Genomic DNA, 10,496 nt, shown 5'->3' with positions numbered 1-10,496 from the left:
TTAGGTTGTGGTAAAATACACCTATTTTATGTGCACAATGTAAATTTATGTGTACCATTGTGGTGAATAACAAAATTTACCATTTTAACCATTTTAAGTGTATTGTTCAGTGGTATCAGGTACCTTCACATTGTTGTGCAACCATCAGCACCACCTATTTCTAGAACTTCTCGTCTTCCCCATCTGAACCTCTGGGACCCAGTAAGCACTAACCCCCCAACCCCCACTCCCCTCAGCCCCTGGCTGCAACAATTCTTCTTCTGTCCATGAGTTTGATTACTCTCAATACCCCACAAAGTGCAATCACACGGTATTTGTCCTTTTGTGTCTGGCTTTTTCCAGTTAGTATGTTTCAGGTTCATTCATATCATAGAATACGTCAGAATTTCATTCCTTTTAAGGCTGAAAAATACTCCATTGTATGTCCATGCCACATTTGGTTTATCCACTCATCTGCTGGACGCCTACATTGTTTCTGCCTTTTGGTCATTATGTATAATGCTGTTATGAATTCAAATCCCTGCTTTCAATTCTTTGGGGCATACATCTGGAAGTGGCATTGCTGGATCGTGAGGTAATCCTATGTTTAATTTTTGAGAAGTGTCACTTGGCTCATTTTGGATTTCAGTTTTTTCCTTGACATAGGGCCTTTGATCAGATTTCATTTTCTCCTCCTTGGTCCCTTTGAGGAAAAACCCAATACAACCTCAGAGTTTATTTATTTATTTATTTATTTTCTAATTTCATGCCTGGAAAATAAACGAAAATGCACACCATGGGGAATAAGTTTTTTAATAAGGGGCAGGGAGGAATTAAGGCCCACCCACTCCCTACAACACCACAGACTGATGTTCTATTAAAAGCTGAGAATTATGATTGTTTTTGAAAAACCCCATAGCATCGAATACATATGTAAACCCGTGTAATCTCTCAGTTGTGGGAGTGGCTCCTTTATCAAACGAAGCATCATCCTGAATTCCTACCCAGAGATGATCACCTTATTCATGGGGATGTAAGATCCATTTCCCCAAAAACTATATAAAAGTTACCACCACAACTACCACTCATCTAATATGCTCATATTACAAGTGCAAAGCCAAACATCCCAAACTTCACATGATGGGTTCCTCAGTGACAGGAAAGTGGTTTGGTAGGGAAGGAGGACAGTTTGTACTGTTCATGTAAATATGACAATATTCTCTACCACAATCCAGTAGGAAGTCATTTCTGGATATGCAATAATAGTCTCTAACCCCGAGCAGGTGGGGAGACATTTGAGGGAATCCCAGTGCCATACTCAGGCAGATACAATACTGTATCATTTTCGGTCCAAGTATGATGAAAAAATAAATTTTTCTTTTTTAAGAAAAAGAAGTCCTTTAAAAACTCGTGGTGCCTCCTGTACATACACAGACGTGCCTATCTTAGATGCCAGCCAATAAATGGCTTAAACTCAGGAGATGTAAATAATATTATTTATTCACCCCTCATGACTTATTTGCAAGACAACTTCCTTTTATTATTCAGTTCTTCTTCTTTCCCTTTACCTCACCACATTTCAAAGCTATTTGGAGCAGATGATAGGTTCAGTTCCTTTCAGTTGGGACTGGGGTGATGGTATTTTTCTCTGTCAAGGTTGTATGTTATATTTTTATTGTTCTAAAACATGTGTAGGTGAGTCCCAGACCCCACACTGGGGATTTTTCCATGGGCTTCCCATAACAGTAGCATTCTCAGGACTCAGCCATCAATGCTGTGGTTCATAAAATCCTTCAATAATGTTCAGTCTTCATTCAAATCCATAAGTTGTAGCCTCAGAATTCCATATTTTATACTTGAAAAGGTAAAAACCTTTAAGAAGATGGAATAAATAACTCTTTATAGCAAAAAAGAGCAAAAAAGTATCTGAGATCTGCTCCAAAAATATACACGATTAACACTGCTCTAAATCTGCTAGTATCTTTTCCATTCCCTGGCCACCACTCTTAAGCTCAGAATGACTTCTCACAAATATAACAGCCTCCTCCTTGGTTTCTGTGTTTCTAGCCCCTCCTTCACTTCCAGTGTCTTGTTCATGTCTCCTCAGCTCATACACCACGGATGGCTCCCCATTCCCAGTCCAATCAAGTGCAGACATCCCGGGCGGTCTACCCACGGGCCACCTTTTCAGACTTTCATGCCTGGCTCCTCTCCCATGTGCCTGTTTCTCCTCCCCTGACTCCGGTCCAGGCCAGTCCCAGCCCCAGGACCCTGGAGGCCTTCACCTGGACCCAGGGTCTGGCAGCGGACATACCCATTCTTCTCTAGAAGAGTGAGCAATGCTAGGAGAGAGTGATCTCCCTCTGTCTCTTTCCTTGGATGATTATATTCATAATAACCATAGACTAGGTGCTTATAGCTGATAGTTCCCTCCCTGGATGGAAAACAATAGGAACCTAATGATCATAGTTATGTTAACTTTCATTACTGGCACCTCACCCGGCACTAGGCTGAGAGGTTTACATCCATGCTCCCGGTGTATTCTCATGATGGCCTGTGAGCTGATATTACAGTGAAGTTACAGCTTCCCTGGGGGTTTGATTGTAGAAGCAGGAAGATGGCAGATACTGGGTAAGGTCAGAATTGCTCTTGAAAATCTTCTAAATTGCACAAGGTGTTATGTACAGAAACCTACGCAACAATATATATGTATAAACACACAGCGTTATGCACAACATACAATAAAATAGATCTGCGTGCAGTATAACCGTGTGGCACTGAGGATGTAAACACTGGGACGCGCGCCAAGGTCACATTGTGAGACGCCGATGGAATTGAACCGCTGGAGGAAACCGCAGACTCGGGCCCCCCATCATCTCCTCGGGGCCAGATGAACATGAAGAAGGGGCCACAGCAGCGCCTACATGATTTTCAGCCGCTACTGAAATGACACAGCAATCCACCGTGTAGGAGCAAACAGGGGCTCGGCGCGGGGGAAGGAACCGGCTCGAGGTCCCGGCGGCCCCCGCAATTGCATCAGGTCCCTCTAACTCCCTGCTGCCGACCGACCTGCTGACGGCGTGGAGGGCGGCCCCTTCCGGCGGCGCTGCCACGGCGCTCCCCACACGCTCCCCAGAATTGTGCAGGAATCCCCACAGCACACTCGGGGAGCTACAGGCCCCGCGGACCCGGCCGACCACCGTGCGCGGGGGCACAGCTGCCGAGTGCGCCGGAGGGCCGCGCCGCCAGGAGTCGGCCTGTCTGGGCGCCGCACGGATCCGGTCCTCTTTGGTCTGGCAGCACAGGGTGTTCCTCGGAAGGAAGGGAGGGAGGGGAGAGGGAGGAAGGGAGGGGAGAGGGAGGGAGGGAGGGGAGAGGGAGGGAGGGAGGAAGGGAAATAGTGTGTTAGCTTCCTATTCCAAAAGGAGAAACTGAGGTCCTATAACTTTGCGGAGAGAGCCAGGACAAAAACTGGGACTCAATATTTCCAGGAATATAAAAGTAAATTCTCAAATATTTATTGCCACTAACACCAGATTAGGTCATTTTTTTTTTTTTTTAAGATTTTATTTATTTGACAGAGAGAGATACAGCGAGAGCGGGAACACAAGCAGGGGGAGTGGGAGAGGGAGAAGCAGGCTTCCCGCCGAGCAGGGAGCCCGATGCGGGGCTTGATCCCAGGACCCTGGGATCATGACCTGAGCCGAAGGCAGACGCTTAACGACTGAGCCACCCAGGCGCCCCCTAGGTCATTTTTCTTAATACAAAACAGAAATGTATGTTGTGGGAAGCGAACCACTGGCGTTTGGCAGAACTGAGAGTAAAGCTGACTTCTCAGGGATTCAGATCCCTGGAAGGTGGGGGGACTGGAGCCCTGCTCTGCACAGTGCGGCCATCAGAATCAGTGGCAGAGCGAGGCCCAAGCCCAGGAGCCCTGGCAGAGAGGGCGACAGCCCGCCAATCATATGGCCTCCAAATGGAAAAGGAAGGCACATGGCGGAGCTGAAGATATAATCTGTTGCTTGATTACAGGTGTCAAGACAGCAAAAACAGTGACAGGAAGATCTAGCAAGTACTGTATTAGTTTTTAAATAACTTAAGGCAGTATTTCCCAATGTGTGGTGCTTTGGTTTTTTTGCTTGTTTGGGTTGGTTTGGTCATTTTGGGGAGCAGATGGAAGAACTTTTTTTGTGTGTAGGGGAGGACATTTTTAAAGGCTTTTTTAAAATATCAGTTTTATTGAGGTATATTTGACAAATAAAACTGTAAGATATTTAAAGTGTACATCGTGGTGATTTGATATCTTCATATACATTGTGAAAGATCCCCCCGTCTAGTTCAATAACACACCCATCCCCACACATATTTATCTTTTCTTTCTTTTTTTTTTTTTTTGCAAGACCATTTACGTTCTACTCTCATGGCAACTTTCACTTATATAATTCAGTGTTATCAACTATAGTCACCATGTTTTACATTAGATCCTCACTCTGTATCCATCTTATAGCTGAAAGTTTGTATTCTTTTACTAATCTTTCCCTTTTCCCTCACCCCCACCGTCTGGCAGCCACTTTTCTACTCTTTGTTTCTGTGTAACTTTTTTTGTAATTCCACATATAGGTGATACCATGCTGTATTTGTCTTCCTCTGTCTGCCTTATTTCACTTAGCATAATGCTCTCAAGGTCCATTCACGTTGTCACAAATGTCTTTTTCATGGCTGGGTATTATTCCACAGGCTATCCGTACACCACATCTTTATCTGTTCATCCATTGACAGACATGTGGGTTGTTTCCATATCTTGGCCACTGTGAATAATGGTGCAATGAACCTGGGAGTGCAGATATCTTTTCAATATCTTGTTTTCATTTCTTTTGGATGTATACTCACAAGTGGAACTGTGGGATCATATACTTTCTATTTTTAATTTTTTGTGGAATCTCCACACTGTTTTCCACAGTGACTGCACCAGTTTATATTCCCATCACCAGTGCCCAAGGTTTCTCTTTACACCAACTCCTCACCAACCCTTATCTCTTGTCTTCTGTTTTGTTTTGTTTTTACTTACAAGCAATTCGTTTTTATTTACCCCCTGCAAAGGGAGATCCCTTCTGAGTTTGGACAGTGGTGACTGAACACAAACATCCTCGGTTTTGCATTTAACATTTTGTTATCTTATGTAACTCAGAAGATGAAGGCTTTCTCCTTTACCCTTCTATGACAATTTCAGATGAAGATCGACGTCACCTGGCCTTCCCCTTGTCCATCTCCTCCTCCTGCTAGAGTCACGGTTGTGGTCACTGTCAGTTCAAGACCCCTCAAGCTCATCTCTTGTCTGTCTGATGACAGCCATTCTAACAGGTGTGAAGTGATATCTCATCGTGGTTTTTTAAAATAATTACACACTTAATTTTTTTTTTATTTCTTTCACTTTATGAGGTTGGCATTCCATTTATGGTCGTGATATAAAGGATCTTTTTGAATATATTAATTTAAGTGCAAATGAGAAAATTTGAAGCAAAGTAATTTCTAAAATAACGATACCATGGTACTGATGAGGCAAAAATGTGATGGTGATATGAGCAGGGCAGAACTTGGGGAAACACTGGTATGTGACAGGATGGCACCTCTCTTTAATTGTTTTGACCAGTGATCCCCAGAGAAGCTCCAGGGAAAGGTAAAAGCCAGAAGCTTTTGTTTAATGCATTTTCCATCTAGATTCATATGTAAGAATGTCCAAAACGCTCTTAAGATGCTCCTAACAGTAGATCTGTTCCCCATCAACATGGGACATATTTCTGCAGGAAACCATGTCTATCTTAAGTTACCTCAACTGCTCAGAGTGGTGATCATCAAAGGTAGGTTCACACAGGCCCTGGGAGAATGCCAGAGGATCCATCGTGGCATGACAAGGATGAGATATCTGTTTGTATTTATTTATCTAAAATATAGAAAAATAAATTTTACTAATGATTAATAAGCACACTGACAGGACAGATATCTATTTTATAAGTATGTACATTTGGGGGTCGGACAGTAAACACCATTTTATGAATCAAGATGTTTAGTCAAAAAGTTCGGTTACTACCATATATGAGAAAAAAGTCGATAGACCCGGGTGGTACACTTTTGGTGGGTTTGCGGTCTGTTGCTCTCTCTCACTCTGTTCCGGAGGGAAGGCAGAAGACTCTGAAGAATCCACTCTTGAAGAAAAGAAGGGTGTCCAAGAGGTCTCCCTCACACGTGAGGAATCATATGCTGACTTTTTACAGACCTTTGGAAATCTCAAAACTCAACCATCTTATTTGAGTTCCAAATTTAAAAAAAGGAAAGACATCCCAGGCCACAAATGGTCTATGTTCCCAGATTTTCTTACTATGCATTTATAACTCAGAATTTATTTTTCTGTAAAAATGGTTTATAGTAATTCATTTTCTTAGAAGAGATTTATTTAATACTCAGTGTGGCAGAAATAGTTGCAAAGAGAATTTACAGATTATAATGCTGTTACAATGCTAGTGATTAAATGGAACAAAACGTGGGTAAGAATAGTTTATGTTGAACCACACGGAAAGCCACAAGAATAAGAAATGGAGACTTTTGTGAACACTTTGAAAAGGTCCCCTAGGCTGCTTCTAGGACATGAAAGATGCACAGAAGTAGCTTCTTCTTGTCCAGGTTCACTGCAAAACTCACAGCTCTTCTCTTCAATACGAAAGTATCACTAGTACACTCTTTTTGCTTACATTCATGGGTAGGGTCTATTTTGGGTCGGTGAAGAGGGGAAAGAACTTCATCGACCAAAGCAGGTCTTCATTATATAGTGGTCTGCTTATAATTAACCTTTTCTTGTGTCCTTCAAAAAGAAGGTTTTTAACATACCGCTCAGAGATCATTCAGCTTGTGCTGGGAATTGGCTATGTATCAGTCGCTGTGGGTGTAATAAAAAGTCCCAGTGGCCCACTAGATAAGGGAAGGGCACACCTTGCTGGAATGTTGTTTAGTCCACAGTTGACAGAGATTATGGGGGCCTTTTCTGATGTTTTCCCTTAGGGACCCAGGCGGAAGGATATTTTTCCCCACATATTTGAGCAGCACCCACATCAGATTCATTGTTTGGGCGAGGTTGCTCTTCCCAAAGAACTTAACGTCCATGGGACAATGTGGAAATTTATGAATATTTTAGAGTCCCATCAACACATCACGAAGGTGCTAGAACAGACTGGTGATAACATAAAGCAGAGCTGTAACCACTTTCAGAGTATGACAGTGGCAGGGAGAAGTAAGGGATGAGAAACCGCTCTCTCTGCAGCTTTTCGCCTCCCAGCGCACACACTAACGACGAGATGAGCGCGAGTTCCTGTTGGAGGCTGACTGCGCACAAGTGCCTGCCCTTGGAAAAGAGTGATCAGGATACTGATGGCAACAGAATCGGGCCATCTCCCGCTCTCCTTCAGTCTCTCCTACCGGCCACTCTCACCTCCAGCCTGCCGCCCCCTCCCCTAATTGCCTTCCCCATCCACCTGCACTAGCTTGAAAAGGACACTAAGCAGAAAACAACTGGGGACATTGCCAGAACAAACTCTTAAGTTGCTCCAGACCCTCCTGTGCCTTTGCAAATGTTGCTTTCCTCCGAGAGGCTTTCCCTGACCCTCCATCACCCTCCGTCACAGCCTCCCACTCTCCGGCTTGATACTCTCATGGCACTGTACCTTGTCTGAAGTTCTTTCTACCTTGTTTCCTGGGGATGTATGGCTTTGGTCTCACTTCCGCAATAGAATGTAAACCCCTAAGAACAGGAAACTTGTCTGTCCCCTTTGTCCCAGTGTCTCCAGTGCCTAGAAGGTGCCTGGTCCCAGAAGGTCCTCAGGAAATAAATGTCCACTAAACAAATTCCCAGAAGTATCCAGGAAGACGATACAGGCATTCAGTACATGTCTAGTCAGTAGACAGTAAGCACTTAGTAAATGGTGGTTATTATGTTTTTATGATTAAGTTGTTGGTAGCCTCCCCCCAAAAATTACCTGGCCTCTAGGATTTGACAGTGTTCTTTCCCAGCCCAGCAAAATGTTTTGCTTCCTCTTGCTTCTCCCTGATCCTAGAAATAAAATTCTACTCTGAGCCTGAGAACTGCACCCCCAGCCACAGTCCTAACATATCTGTGTTTTAGCAATGCAGGCTTAGTGCTACGATGCACAGTCTCCTTTGAGAATAGTGGGTGAAAAATCCCCACAGGCTTGGCCTCAGCTTTCTTTGTTCACATTGTTTGCTTTGAAGACCTTCACGCGGTGCTGAGAAATCAATAAGCAGGGATTCTCCCGACCCTATATAGGTCTCCTTCTGATTCTCCTCTGGGAGGCTTGGCTCACTCCAATGCACTGATAAGTCATGAAGTGCCCAGCTCCATCTGCAAATTATGGCCTTGTAAGTAATCAAGGAACACCAAGTTTAGCGTGCCGTGGATTTTCCATCCTGAGTGTCATTAGATGAAACGAAAGTACACATTACAGGTTTGCGTAATGAACAAGCCTCAAGTTAGGTTTGCCGTGATAGGGTTATCAGTCATTGCACAAATTAATTATTTAGGAAAGCACTTTTTACAGTGGGTTTTCATTTAAGTTTTGCCCCTTGATATATGTGTATGAAAATGACTAATCCATCGGACACTGCTATTGTACTTGTGCTTCTATCACTATCGGGCCTTTTTTTCATAATTGGTTTATTAATTATAGCATCTTAATGATCTGTTTAAAATAAATAAACCATTTGCACCATTTCAAAGGTATTTTGTGAGGCTCAGCTGATATTAAAATAGCACCAGCCTTATGTGCTTTTTCAGCAAGTGACCTAATTAGTTAATAAAGTAATTGAATATTAAAAAGGATGTTGCAAGTGATTAAAATTTAAGAGCCTTCAGAATGTTATTAAAGCTATAAATCATACATCACTGTTTTAATTTGCATAGCTACAGAATTACTAATGGTCCCACGTGCACACAGGGCATGGCAATTAGTCCTTTAACAAAATGTTGGTGATGTTGAGGTACCAAATTCTTTCAAGCTCTTTTGATAGCTACATAGAAACCTGCTTTTGCCAGATTAAATATCTAACTGTTGAAATTGCTGCTTGATCCCTTTGACAAGTATAGACATCCATTCACTCAACAAATATTTATGATACCCACTGCATCCAAGAACTGTGTTAAGTGTTGAGTATAATGGTGAGCCAAACAGACACAGTCCTAATGGAATTTAGGGACTAGAGATACTAGTCATGCACTTCTCTAAATTCATGTAAATTACAAAAGGTGATAACAGGCTATGAAGGAAAAGTATAGGATACTGCAAGAGGTTTTTGCTGGTGAAATCTGAACTCCTCTGCTAAATTAGGGCCCAAACACTTACTTCCAGGTGAAGAGACAGGGACTTCACCCAGCAGGCTGAGAAGTCTTGTTCAAGCAAGAAATGCTTGATGAATCTACCAGTGGTGTGCAGGAAGGACTGGCTGAAACTGTTGGTTGTTTACTCAAGACCCTTTGTTCTTTCCTGGCTATCACAATCCCAGTTCTGTTTGGCTACAGGACTAGTACTATGCTTAGGGAATGTAGGCCCAGGGATAAATGATGAAAAGTCTAAATTTATTATTGTAATTCCATTGCCCTTTGCCTGTGGATTAGTTTATGGTGGATGTGCTCTGAGGAACTCTAAGAGGATTTTTGGAAGAATTTTCCTTCCTGATAAAAAGAGACACACAAGTATACACTTTCCCTCCATGCTTTTGTATATCATCATTAATGAAGGTAATACTTGGTGCTATAGTGGCCATATTGAGACCATGAGGGGGGGAAGGCAAAACAAACAAAACAGTGTGCGCGTGTGCGTGTGCGCACACACACAGACTCCCTAAACCTGAGAGCTCTGATACTGTTGAGTAGCTGAACTAACTCTGGAAACTTTGGATGTCCTACTATATGAAAAAAGAAGTTTCAGTTGGATATTCTGTTACTTGCCACCTAAAGCATCTTGACTGAACCAGATGGGTCAAAAATGAAGACACTGAAAGCTGAAAGACAAATTAAGAGGCTAATATAACTGTCCAGTTGAGCAGTGATACAACACTGAACTACGGTGGGACGGAACAGGAAAAATGGAAAGTGAGGTCAAGAACAGAGCTGAGGCATTGTGGACACGATTCAACAGAATTTGTCAACTTACTAGTTATCCTCGGTGCCAGGTAATAGTAATTGTCAACAATTGAGCATTTCCCATGTTCCAGGCATTGTTCTAAGCACTTTACACGTAGTGCTCATATAATCATTTCAACAGTTCTATAAAATACTGTGAATTGTCACCATGGTTGAATTCTGTTTCAGTCATGCCTTGATTTGCCAAGTTGCAGTCCAGTAGCCTCTGCCATCCTAGTAGCTGAAAGCAGACGAGCTGCTTCTGACCCCTTGAGACAGCTGCTGGCTATATTGCTGCTTCCAACATTTTTTACTTCCTAACACACAGAGAAAA

At 42.8% G+C, this 10,496-nt stretch overlaps 1 protein-coding gene across 1 annotated transcript in view; it reads right to left on the bottom strand.

Annotated features, from left to right (window-relative positions):
- Positions 1-3,702: 3,702 nt before the first annotated feature.
- Positions 3,703-10,496, bottom strand: part of LSM11 (LSM11, U7 small nuclear RNA associated) — a 29,180-nt gene continuing 22,386 nt past the window's right edge. Inside the window, exon 5 of the mRNA XM_081826243.1 lies at positions 3,703-5,920. Coding sequence (XP_081682369.1) covers positions 5,917-5,920 — 4 coding nt within the window. The 3' untranslated portion in view covers positions 3,703-5,916. The remainder of the gene's footprint in view (positions 5,921-10,496) is intronic.

Source organism: Leptonychotes weddellii, chromosome 7 (genome assembly GCF_054177405.1).
Source record: "Leptonychotes weddellii isolate Sample4059 chromosome 7, ASM5417740v2, whole genome shotgun sequence".
In the NCBI taxonomy this organism is placed as follows: Eukaryota; Metazoa; Chordata; class Mammalia; order Carnivora; family Phocidae; genus Leptonychotes; species Leptonychotes weddellii.
The sequence above is the reverse complement of the archived record's forward strand: the minus strand, read 5'-3'. Positions and strand labels throughout refer to the sequence as shown.